This window comes from Pan paniscus, chromosome 17 (assembly GCF_029289425.2).
Source record: "Pan paniscus chromosome 17, NHGRI_mPanPan1-v2.0_pri, whole genome shotgun sequence".
NCBI classification, from domain to species: domain Eukaryota; kingdom Metazoa; phylum Chordata; class Mammalia; order Primates; family Hominidae; genus Pan; species Pan paniscus.
In genome coordinates this window covers 41166943-41180020 of record NC_073266.2, presented here as the reverse complement: position 1 = coordinate 41180020, position 13078 = coordinate 41166943, and the positions used below count along the sequence as shown (strand labels likewise).

Below are 13078 nucleotides of genomic sequence, written 5' to 3'. Positions count from 1 at the left end.
TTAGTAGAGACAGGGTTTCGCCATGTTGGCCAGGCTGGTCTCAAACTCCTGACCTCAGGTAATCCACCCACCTTGGCCTCCCAAAATGCTGGGATTATAGGGGTGAGCCACCACACCCAGCCAAGATTAATTTTCTAATTAAATCCATAGTCTTTATCTGTTCCAAGTAATTAAAGCCATGCATAACATGGTAGGCAAGATTACTTACGAGCAAAATATTGCCATGGTGAGTAGGTGCTTCCAAAGTCTACAGATCTTTCCAAGACCCAAAGATCAGGGCGAGGAGAATTTGCAAATTTGATTAAAATATAGGCCACATGGAAGAGCTGATAAAACAAAAGAGATACAGTTATTAATGTCATCTCATCGATTCACAGCTTCTACCATCTCTATATGATGCTGATTCCCAAGGCAACACGTCCCACCACAATCCCTTGCTCAAGATCCCGATCCTGATTCCTGTCTATTGGACATCTCTACCCAGCTGCAGCCTCTCAAGCTGATCAAATTCAAAACAAAAATCATTATCTTTCTGTCTCCACCAAATATACATATTGATCATCATCTTTGTCACACCTTAACCAATATGCCATTCCATTGCAACCAGTCTACAGTGTATCTTAAAGTCTATACATTCAGAAAAGTCTGATGGCAAGCAGTAGTCATTATGTGCTAAACCCTCCCAGGGCCAAGAACCAGGAGAACAGCCCAGAGTGTTTCCCAGCAGTGTCCTAACCCTGGTTCCAGGTTTTGGAGAGATCACAGCTGCCAGAACTGAAACCCAAGCAGCCATTTGATGGAGTGGTAGCACTCCTTCCCTGTGGATCTCCTCCGGCCTCATCTTTTCCTGATTGTTCTCCCTCTTATTGGCTTTCTCATTCGCCCTCATCACTCTTTTGCCCATGGCCAGGATGATGCAAAAGTATGGAAGAGATGAAGTGGGGCTTCGGTCCTTCTTTCTTCACCTCCCACTCTTCAACTCCATGGTGCCTCATGTGTGAATCCCAGGAGCCTTTGCAGTTTATTCCCATTCCTTCCCCCAAAACTTATCTGGCTTGAATTTTGAACCCTGAGGTCCTATTTCCCAAAGAGCCTGGTATGACATTGAACACGGTGTTAAGCAAATCTATGTTAATGTGTTAATGAGTGAGGATTATCCCCACCCCCTTCCAGGCTCCGCTGACGCCCAGGCAACAGATTTCCCGGTGACTGTCTGAGGAGCACTCGCCTCTAGCCCAAGAATGCCCTTTGAACCACAGGCTCCTCTAGTTGGGGAGTAGGGAGTGCTCAGACCCTGTGGGTTCCTTTTCTTTCCCAGAAAAAAAAAATGAGTTTCATCTTAATATTTTTCACAAACAGTAGTATGGTAAGTTGTTTTTTTTTTTAAGTCTGAGAACTGCCAGCTAATGTAAACATTCCAAACCCCAAAGCAGAAGCCAAAAAATCTAGGACAATGAGACTCAAACTTTTTGGTCTCAGGACCCCCTTTATATTTTTAAAAATTATTGAAGACCTAAAAAAACTTTTGTTTGTATGAGTTCTATCTATTGATGTGCACCATATTAAAAATTAAAGTTAAAAAACTTTTAGATATACTATTAATTCATTTAATATAACAAACATTTTACATGTTAGCATAAATATATTTTATTAAAAATTACTATATTTTCTAAAACATGAAATTTTTGGTGAGAGCAGTGGCATTGCTTTACATTTTTGTTAAGCTCGCTGAGTTTTGGGCTTAATAGGAGAAAGCTGGATTCCCACACCTGCTTCTTCATTCACTCTGATGTGATATGTTGTTTGGCTGAAGTATTTGAAGATCTGGCCTCACATAGATCTGTAATGGAGGAAGGAGGACCCCTGGCCTTGTAGACCTCCCAAAAGGTCTTGGGGACCCTCACAGGTTCTCATCCATACTTTGAGAACCACTCCTCTCAGGCACAGAGATTTACCCTTTGCTCAAAGAAGCCCCTTTGCTTATCTCTGAGGAAGGAAGAATTGTCACACTGATTACTGGAAACCCTAAGCTCAGCCAGTTCTGTCCCTATCAAACACTTGCTCTTTGATCTTGAAAAAAGTGCTTATTTGGGCTCAGATTAACACTCCCGAGTTGTCTACCAACACGTGGAAAAAGTGATCCAACCTCATAAAAACTAATTAGGAATTATAATGTACTCTGAAAATCATAAAGCAATACTCTAAACGTAGGTGTAACAATTTCCAAAGACACATCCCATTATTATGTAGTGAAGGAATTCATAGGAAATCCAAGAATTCATGTTTGGAAAATCAGAGCTAATATATTTCGCTAAAAACTCTTTGCACATCTCTCTCAGACCACATCAAAATAAGGCCACTGTTAATTATGTGAGTTTGATAGACTACAAATGAAACTTTTTTGAATACAGTAATCATTCAAAGCATTCTTAATCCCTTCCACCAAACTCCCACAATCATAGCACACATAGCCCTCTAAAAAACTATTTATCTAATAGGTCATGATTTAATGAATAATGAATACTGTCTTTCCACATACCACGTTAAGCACTTCACAAACATTCTCTCATTTAGACCTCATAATAAGAAGCGGAGTTTTATTAACCCCACTTTAAAGATGAGGAAAGTTTGGCCTAGAGAGGTTAAGTAACAAACCCACACCTTGCAGGTATAAAAACACTCAGCCTAAGTGTATTCCACCCACTGAGTGTTTGCTATGTCACAGGACCTAATAGGTACTGAATATTTGACCTGTTTCATCTTGGGGGGAAGAAGTCGTCAGAGAAGTGCCAAACATTATTTCCCAATATGCTAAAATTCTATTCTAGAGAGCCCAGGGGTGGGGAGCTATGTTATGATATATCTCAAGTGTTAATTCAGGGCATTGGTTTTCTAAAGTTGTCCTTTCTGCTACTACAAAGCTATATGAACGAAGTAGCTTCAGTGGCTCAGAAGGGAGCCTCTCTGTCCTCTCCTACAGGACAGCTCAAAGAACAATACAATGAATACTCATATGCTTTTCACCTAGATTCACCAACTGTTAACAATATACCATATTTTTTTGTTCTCTACACACACACACACACATTTTTGATTCTTTGAAAGGAAGTTACAGACATCATAATACTTTCCTCCTAAATACTTCAGCATGTTATCTTCCAAGAACATGGATATTTCTTCTACATAAATTCAACATTTTCATGTGTAAGAAATTTTACCATATATTCAAAATTGTATTTAATACATTGTCCATATTCAAATTTCCCTGATCCTCTCAATAATCCTCATTGTATTATTTTCCCACTTCAGAATTTAATCAAGGATTACATATGGCAGTGAGTCGTCAGGTCTCTTTTGTCCCCTTTAATCCACAAGTTTCATCTTGTTTCTAGGTAACGTTTGATTTTTTTTTTTTTTTTTTTTTGAGACAGAGTCTTGCTCTGTCACCCAGGCTGGAGTGCCGTGGTGCGATCTTGGCTCACTGCAAGCTCCGCCTCCCGGGTTCACGCCATTCTCCTGCCTCAGCCTCCTGAGTAGCTGGGACCACGCACCTGCCACCATGCCCGGCTAATTTTTTTGTATTTTTAGTAGAGACGGGGTTTCACCATGTTAGCCAGGATGGTCTCGATCTCCTGACCTCGTGATCCACTTGCCTCAGCCTCCCAAAGTGCTGGGATTACAGGCATGAGCCACCGTGCCCGGCCTGATTCTTTTGAAGCATTATGACACTTAAAAATCCCAACTCTAGCAGCAACTGATGTGCCCCTCTGCCTGTTACAGTATCCTGCCACCCAGGCCTAACTTAATAAGTCCACTGATGGCACCAACTCATCTTCCAGCACTAATTAGCTAGAACATGCCACTTTTCAATGTTTCCCTCCCATTTTTGTCTCAGGAATTATTTCTGAGGTTCCCCAATGTATGTTTATGTGCTCTGAATATTGGTAGGGTGCATCTCTTTGGTTTGGATCCCATTTGCACCAAGCGACTATATGTGTTATTTATCACCACCCCTGCTGTGTAACATGCCCTGGAATCTTGCCAAGGTCTCCAGCTCTGCAGCAAATCTCCTTTGACACTTGCAGATTCAAAATGTCATAGTGAGGCAGAGTGAGTGGTCTCCTAATTATGTTCACAGCCCGGTTCAGGCATGTTAAGCCAACAGGTAGGGATTTATTCTGTTTTGCTTGGTAATTTTAAATTATATGCTTGTTGAATCACTCCTTCTGCTACATTCCTTTTTTACTCTCAGTACTTATGTTTACTCTTTGGCCACTGAAAATACTTCAAAGCACACATGAGTGCTGCTAGAGATTTGCTGATATAAACGAGGACCCTCTGTGAGACTAGAAAGCACCAAGCTATGGAGCCACTGTAGGTAGAAAGGCAAAGTTGTGCATTTTCAAAGAGATCGTATTTGGGGGTCAGAGATAAGGGGAGAAATGATGGAGAGGGACTGAGTTGTAATCTCTCCACGTGCTTTTGTAATAAGCTAAAGATAGCTTGAAGTGTGTTGGTGATTGTTTAGGTAGAGAAACAAAGTAGTCTTTTAAATAATGTTTTAATAAAGCAGATAATGATCATAAAAGGGGGAGTGTGAGGCACTTCAACTTCAAAAGACTTCAGGGTGAGTAGGGAAGACAAGAGGGTGTCCTCTGATCCTTGTTTCTCACCCCAGTGCTGCATGCTCTGAAGCCTCTGAAATTATAGCTTGGTACAGCCTGTCCTCTATTCATTTCAGGGCCTTCCTGGACTGACTGCATGTAATAGGTGTTCAATATATGCTATGAATGAATAAATGAGTGGATGGATGGATGGATGGATAGTAAAGCTGTGTAGCTGCTACTGAGTTCAAGGGGCAGGTACCAGTTGGCAAACACAGAGACAGAGCTGAACCCCGAAGTGGTCCTACCCTGGTGTCTAAGCTAAGTTGTAGTAGAATCAACTCCCCTGGGGGGGAAATCTCTGCCCTGTCACCCACTTGCTATGTGGCTCCAAGTACATGACTTACCTACTCTGAGATTTCATTTATTTGCTCATAAAATAATCAAAAAAGATATTTAAGAAAATAAAGAAGAATAATATCTACTTCATACAAATTTGATATTCTCCTTCTAAAAGAGCACCTGTCATGCACTGCAGTACCTGTTTTCATCTGTCATTCCCACTAGGCTGCACCATCTTTGGTCTTAATCACTCCTATATCCTCAGAAAAGAGGCTTAATACATGTTGTTGAATTGAAATTAAACTAACAGATGGGATTGTGAAAGTGCAAAATACTGTGCAAGTACACTTAAAGTCACATCCAAAATAAGCTTCCTACTCAACTAAATAGTACTCCCTGTGCCAGAAAACTCTAAGTTTATAATAAAAGTGAGATCAGTCTGTCAATAGCTTTATAATTTAATAAACATACTATTCCACAAGGTAGCATTTCATAATTTACTTCTCCCAACTTTTTATTTTGCATAATTTGTAAACCTACAGGACAGCTCAAAGAACAATACAATGAATACTCATATGCTTTTCACCTAGATTCACCAACTGTTAACAATATACCATATTTTTTGTTCTCTACACACACACACACACACACACACACATTTTTGATTCTTTGAAAGGAAGTTACAGACATCATAATACTTTCCTCCTAAATACTTCAGCATGTTATCTTCCAAGAACATGGACATTTCTTCTATATAAATTCAACATTTTCATGTTTAAGAAATTTTACCATATATTCAAAATTGTATTTAATACATTGTCCATATTCAAATTTCCCTGATCCTCTCAATAATCCCCATTGTATTATTTTCCCGTCTCGGGATTTAATCAAGGATTACATATGGCAGTGAGTCGTCAGGTCTCTTTTGTCCCCTTTAATCCACAGCAATCCCCCAACATGTTTTGTCCTTCCTGACACTGACATTTTGAACAGTCCAAAATGTCCCACAGTCTGTTCTAAGTCTTAATGTTCCATCATAGAATTGGTCACAGAATCACAGAACGTCCCACAGTCTGAATTTGTCTGCTTATTTTATCATAATTTGACTCAGATGGAGCATTCTTGTTTGTTTGTTTTGAGTCAGAGTTTCACTCTGTCGCCCAGGCTGGAGTGCCATGGCACGATCTCGGCTCACTGCAACTTCCACCTCCTGGTTTCAAGTGATCCTTGTGCCTCAGCCTCCCTAGTAGCTGGGATTACAGGTGTGCACCACCATGCCCAGCTAATTTTTGTATTTTTAGTAGAGATGGGTTTTCTCCACGTTGGTCAGGCTGGTCTCGAACTCCTGACCTCAAGTGATCCGCCCGCCTCAGCCTCCCAAAGTGCTGTCAGGTGGGGCATTCTTGGCCAGATCACTAAGTGGGTGGCACTTCCTTCTCATGATGTCACCAAGAAGCACGTGAAGCCAAGCTGTCCTATTATTGATAATGCTAAGTTTCATCACTTGCTTAAAAAGATGTCCATCATATTTCCCCATCGTAAGTTACCTTTTTTACATTTGTAATTAATAAGTAACCTGGGGGAGACACTTTGAAACATTTATTTTAATTAACTAAATTATAAATGCCCCTACTACCCAGGTACAAAATACAAATACAAATTATGAAAAATAAGTCACTAAATATAGAACCAGGCAATTACATTTACTTTGTGGTTGGTGTCCATTTGAAAAACTTATCAACTGAGCCAATTTTATAGAGTTTTTTTAATTGAGAAGAAACGATGGCGATTAAAATTCAACTGCAGTTTATTAACCTGGTTTGACATTTTTTTACAAAATGAAGTACAATCCTCACAGAACAACCAAGGCCAGGGATGAAAATACAACCCAACCAGTCTGAAAAGGGATCCTTTTAATCCTGGCCCAAAGAGTCCATCTGCCAATAGTTCAGCAAGAACACTTCTTTCTTTTGGGTTTATCATCACCCTGTGCTGAAAAACTCAGGCCCTGGCACTATCAGAAAGAGTATGCTTGGCTCTGGGAGGCCAAGGCGGGTGGATCACAAGGTCAGGAGATCGAGACTCTCCTGGCTAACACAGTGAAACCCCATCTCTACTAAAAAAATACAAAAAAAATTAGCCAGGCATGGTGGCAGGCGCCTGTAGCCCCAGCTACTCGGGAGGCTGAGGCAGGAGAATGGCGTGAACCTGGGAGGTGGAGCTTGCAGTGAACCAAGATCGCACCACTGCACTCCAGCCTGGGCGACAGAGTGAGACTCTGTCTCAAAAAAAAAAAAAAAGTGTGCTTGGTTTAGGTCTAAGGAGTACTGACTCTCAGCTCCTCTTACTGGTTCCCAGAAGTACCTGCTCACCCAGAGGAGGGAAGGTGGATCACTCCAGAAACTTAGAGGAAGGGGCTCAAGAGGTCCCTAAGTCCCCTCCCACACTAGCATCTCATTCTGAGGGGAACTCACTGCATTGCTGACAAGTTCTGGCCATTACAGGTTTCCTCCATGTTTGTCAAAAACTTTCTCTCATCAGCCCTCTTTCCCCTGTGGAGTAGCACAGATGTCTACTCTCCATCCCACATGGCAGCCTGCCCAGAATTTAAATGCCCACACCCTGTCTCCCTAGGTTCTTTTAAAAAAATCGAGATTCAAGTCAGCAGGAGGCAAAGATTAGGGTGGAAACTGGAAAGGAGAAGAGAGAGTGTCTCACTTTCTAATATAAAAGAACCACAGGAGCCTGAGAAATAAAATCCCTACACCAAAACTCAGTCTAAAGATTTGGGTCACCACAACAACTTGGAAAATGACAATCTTAATGAAAGATTTCAGGAAAAAAAAAATGGTAAGACAAAGGGGAAGTTGTTAGGTATGACACGTAGATTTTATACTTATAAACTTTGAACTCTAGGGGAGGAAAGAGAAGGATTGATGACATATGGCATAATTTTCAGTCCTAGTGGTCTTTAATCATTACTCCCTAAATAGACTTGCAGAACTTGAGACCAAACTGTTACTCAAGAGCATTTTATCCACAACTAACAACTTACAAATAGATTTGGTGGTGACTATAAATAAACTGAGGTCTGCCGGAACCCAACAGCTCTGAGCTCAATTTCATAACTGAGTCTTGTCGTTTATCCTACTCTCTGTAATGACTTTCAACTGTCATGGATTTGTTTTGTCTGGGACCTGGTTCTCCCTGTAAAACTCACTTTTTCTCATTCACACTTTTTTGCTGAACTGATGAGTAGCCTAAGAATATGTCTGACGAACTTTACAGAACAAAGAAAATTCTATAGTCATGTTCTTCCAAAACAAAGAGATTTAACTAACTCAACTTTAATAACCAGCAACCAAGTTACCTAAATCCTCCTTCAATCTATTTATATTTTTTAGACCAAACAACTCCTAAAAATATATGGATTTTTATAAGTGGCTTACACCAGAATAGGTTTCAACAAAATATTTCTCAGTGATGATAATTTGTCCTAAATTAGATTCTAAATGATGTTATTGTTGTTTTTCATAAGTAAGTTCATACCCTCCATAACACTCCAGTTTCCTCCTCTTGGCCAATATGCTTCTATCTAAAGAGTGTTAACATTTCTGGTCTGCACTCATAATGGTTCTTTCCAACTTTTAATTGTCATATCTATTCCCTTCTCCTTCTGTTACATCTTTCTTAAGATTCAGCATCCTTGGCTAACTCAGAGTTTTACTTAAGGCTGAAATTATCCTTTGCTGTTTTTCCAATGCCCTTACTCATGTCAGGACACTTCAGAAACGTTTTTGACTACATATCTAAAGGGCATAACGAAGCTCACTTAAATTGGCTCAGTATGTTTAATTTTATTAGTCAGAATATTTATTTTGGGAGTGAGCTTTATGTTGGAGTGTCATTTCAAATCAGCTGGGCTACAGATTAAATATTCTTCTTAAAACTTGCCCTTTGCCCAAAAGCTGCCTTTGCTTTCTGAACACTATATCCCTTAATTTGGTAGTTGTCGTACCGTGGTCTGGGGTGTCTGGAAAATTGAAGGGGATATTTTATTGGTTGTCACAATGACAAGCCCAAATAAGGTAAGAGGCTGTGCATCTGCAGAGGCACCAACCTGCACTCTAAGAAGGTCACAGTTCCAGGATTAGGAGGCCACTCTCTGGGTGCTTGGGTGTAGCACAAGGGACACTGGGCAGCTGTCCAGAGTAAGGCCAGAGAGGAAGCCATGGTGCAGGTATCTGTCTTTTGTTTCCTTGACTTCCAAGGATCTGAATCCCCTTTCCACCGTATGAATCTTGCTGGGAACAGAATGCAACTCCAACTTTAGAAGCTGAAAATATCAGCTTTTTCAGCTCCCCTGGCAGGTAAGGCAGCAAGGATGCACCCGCTGGGCTCAGTGAATTGCATGATTCCTTCCAAGAGTCTGCATCTAGAGCAAGTGATGCAAAAAGGCAGAGACACTGAAGAATTCTTTCTGGAAGTGGCTGTGATGGCAGCACCATCTCACTTCCAGGGACAGTGGCTGATCCCAGCAGGGGTGTCCTGAGTCCCCTGTCCAGGCTCAGGGCTGACGTGTGGTCAGGACTAGCCACGGCAGGTAGTGTTCGAACACAGCTGTGTCCTCACAGGTGGGCTCTGTGCCTTCTGCTGCTGTGGTCCTGACTATGCAGCCTTCTTCACTTCTGCTCATTTTCTGGGCCTGATTCTCCATGCTCCTCAAACTCCCACCACTTCCCACCTATGCTCCCTCCACCCTCATTGAGTACTGTTTTTCTTTCACTAGCAAAATCAAAACCACAAAAAAGGAACGGCTTCCTTTACTTTCCCAAGTCTACGAATACATTTGCATCTGCACATCCGCTCCTTCTTCTCTCCAGAAGGAGGGAGGGAGGAACCTCCTCCTGTCAAAAGCCAATCCCTCCCTCTGCTTGCTAGATTGCACTTCCCTGCCTTCTGTTGGACCCACCCATCATCAGCTTGCAAGTGTCTCTCCCATCCCAAAGAAAACGCCTCTCCTTCCATCCAGATCCTCTTCCAGCCCTACCCAACCTCTCTTCTCCCCACACATCCACACTTCAACTGCTGTGCGGGGACTCACTCCCCTCTGCTCTTGCAGTTCTCTCAGAGTTCAGGTCCCAGTCCAGGCTTGCCTCCCTCCACACTCTACTTCCATCTTATACCACCGACGATTGATTTAAATTTCCAGCTCAGACTTCTCACAGAGACTTCAGAGCCGGATTTCCTGGAGGCACGGCACTTCCACCCCAGCTCAGCGTGACCCAAACTGAAGCCTGACCCCAGCCCCCTGGAGCCTGATAACTCCTACTTAAGCTCAGGCCTCCGCTGAGCGGTCCCTCTGGGTAGTTGTCTGCATTCTCTGCTTTGTGCAGCACTGCACTTCTCCTTTAAAACACTCCTCACAAGAGTGATTAAATAGTCAAGTCTAGAATGCACGTGGCCTTGTGAATACAACACACGCACTCAGTCTTCTGGCTCGCTTCTCACCTGCAGCAGGAATCCTCTGAGCCCATGCTGCTGTGGGCCAGGGCAGGGCCGGTAACCTGCCTGGATGAGGGCGATGCTGAGAGTCAGCCAGAACCCTAAGGATTCCACTTACTTGGCGTAAAACAGGACAGCTCAAAGTCACTTTCACTGTGATGAGAAGGCACATCCCAGGTGAACTCTTGGATCAGGATGTCAGAACTTCCCTTGAGTTCCAAATGCCCCCACATAAATGCTCTGGCTCTTCCAAGGACCCCAGCAGGCATCTTTCATAGCAGAACAAATGTGTGGGTCAGAGTGACATCGCAGGGCAGGGGGCCTATGAAAGGTCACCACGGAATAGGGTGAGGGAAGGTGGCTGGGAAGGGGAGTGAAGTGCGGGTGGATTCCATGCCTGATGCACAACAGAACTGGGTTTCTGCCCCATCAGCATAGGCTGGGAGCCAGGTGACTTGATTGGAATGTCCCTGAGCCTCAGTTTCCTGAAATCCAGCTCTGGGATGTCACTGCTGGGAACTAGGGCAGGGATGGCAGCCTACCCCAGAAGGTACGTGGAGTACAACAGGAGCCAGGGAGGTGGACAGGTAAGCCAGACAGATCTGCCTCAGAAGGTGTGGATTAAACAGAGAAACTGGAGCCAGCAGTCTTGGCCCTGGGCACACCCAGCGAGCCTGGGGGCAACATATCCTACTCTGCCCACTGGAGGAGGGGACTAGTGGTGGGGGTGGGGGAAGCATTTTCCATGCCAGCAAGGACAATCCCACTAAAAACAATCCAGCTACTTCTAGGGGAATGCAGTCTGGGTCTTAAGAGGGTAGGTGGTAGTGGCTGAGCATTCTGGAGAGGGGCCTCTGGGCTGGAGTGTGGGAAACCCCAAGGTCCCTCATCCCCAGCATCCACACAATGACAGGTCTTCCCCTGCACACCTTCCTTGGACCCAGCTCCACCCCCTTCCCTTAATCTCTCATCCCTTTGTCTTCCTTCCTTAAGCTTTTCCCAATCCTGGGAGCCTTCTGTGCTCCCTGTAACCTAAATACTACACAGAGAGGATATAGGATTTTCCCCCAAAATCAGTATTGGCTTCTACCACTCTATCTTGCAAATGTGAAATATTAAAGCTTATATAACTACATGGGACTAGTTGAGTTTTTTGGGCATAGCTTAAGGGAGAATTCTAATTTGTAACATTTTTATTGGAAAAAATGCAATTTAAGTTTGAAATATCTGATGTAACTTTTGGTACACACCTCATTTATACCTGTATATGATTTCCCCCAAGGCAATATTATATAAAATAATCTAATGTTGAAATGGGACAATATGATCAATGTGAAAGATGGTCTCACTAACTGACCATACAAATACCACCCTATAGTCATCAAAAGCAAAGAAATAGATGCATATCCAGCAATATGGGTGAACCCACATAATATAAAGCACAGGAAAATTGAAGACGTCAAACTAGATGTGATAGCACATTTATACAAAGTCTAAAAATACATACATTAAAAAAGCACTTCATATTTTATGAGCAGTGTATTGTAATGGTTTAGAGTGCAGAATCTGGAGCCAGAATGTCTGGTGCTAGTTTCCAAACTGTGCCATCTCTTAAGAAATTAAGCTTTGAGATTCACTCAATCTCCTTGTGCCTTACTACACTTGTCTGTATAAAGAAATAATAATAATACTTAATGTTGAAGTTTTTGAAAGGGCCCAATAAAAACCATCCCTCATTCCTATCTGGTTCTGAACCAATTAAGAAATAAGAAAGAGGAGCAGGGCAGATAAGGGCAAAAGACCATATTTCTGGGGAAGCGGGTCTTAGAGGATGCAGGTTGTAGTTGCTGATACACCCTGTGGCCGGGCAGCCCATGTGGCTCTTCTCTGCTCAGGGTGAAGCAGAGAAGAGCACTGGGCTGCTCCCAAGGTATGAGGCAGAGCTGTGCATGCCCAGCTCTAGACTCCACACTCACCATCTGGAAAAAAGTAAGCAGAGAAAGGCCAGGAGCATGCCCAGGGGGTCCCTCTGCATTGAAAGAGACATCGGTGCACACGTAACACGCGAGGTTGGCGTGAGGAGTAAGAGCCCATTCCTGCGGGACTCTTGACACAGAGCACAGCACACAGTAGGTGCTCAGCCCACAGCAGTGAGCGCACCTCAAGGGAGCATGTTTAAGGATAAGTAGCAAAGAGGTCAGAGCAGATGCTTATGAAGGAGAAGGGATCAGGAATGGGGATCTTAGACAAAGGAGGAAAACAGAAATAAAACAAGAGACAGGCACAGCTCACAACACGCTAGGAACGAAGATGTATGAGCAGCTCACTCCTAGAAGCCTACACGCATAGCTCTACAACTCTCTAACAACTTCTTCCTGTGGAGACAGAATGACTCAAAACTAAATGGAACAGCAGTCTCTAGTAATCACAAAATATATATTGCTGCATGTTCTGGTCAAATGACTTGGCAAAAATCCCAGGGAATCTTTTGAAATGTTGATAGCCCCTTGTCCTGGTTCCAGGCCAGCCTCAGGAGCCACCTTTGGTTCAGGGTAGAGAGAAGATGGCACAACGGGGAGAGCCTCATAAATGCAATTGCCAGTGGGCACATGTACCCAAGGGGGAGT

At 43.0% G+C, this 13078-nt stretch overlaps 1 protein-coding gene across 1 annotated transcript in view; it reads right to left on the bottom strand.

The window, feature by feature from the left end:
• Positions 1–13078, bottom strand: part of LAMA3 (laminin subunit alpha 3) — a 268808-nt gene that overhangs the window by 209509 nt on the left and 46221 nt on the right. Inside the window, exon 3 of the mRNA XM_063597229.1 lies at positions 209–326. Coding sequence (XP_063453299.1) covers positions 209–326 — 118 coding nt within the window. The remainder of the gene's footprint in view (positions 1–208; positions 327–13078) is intronic.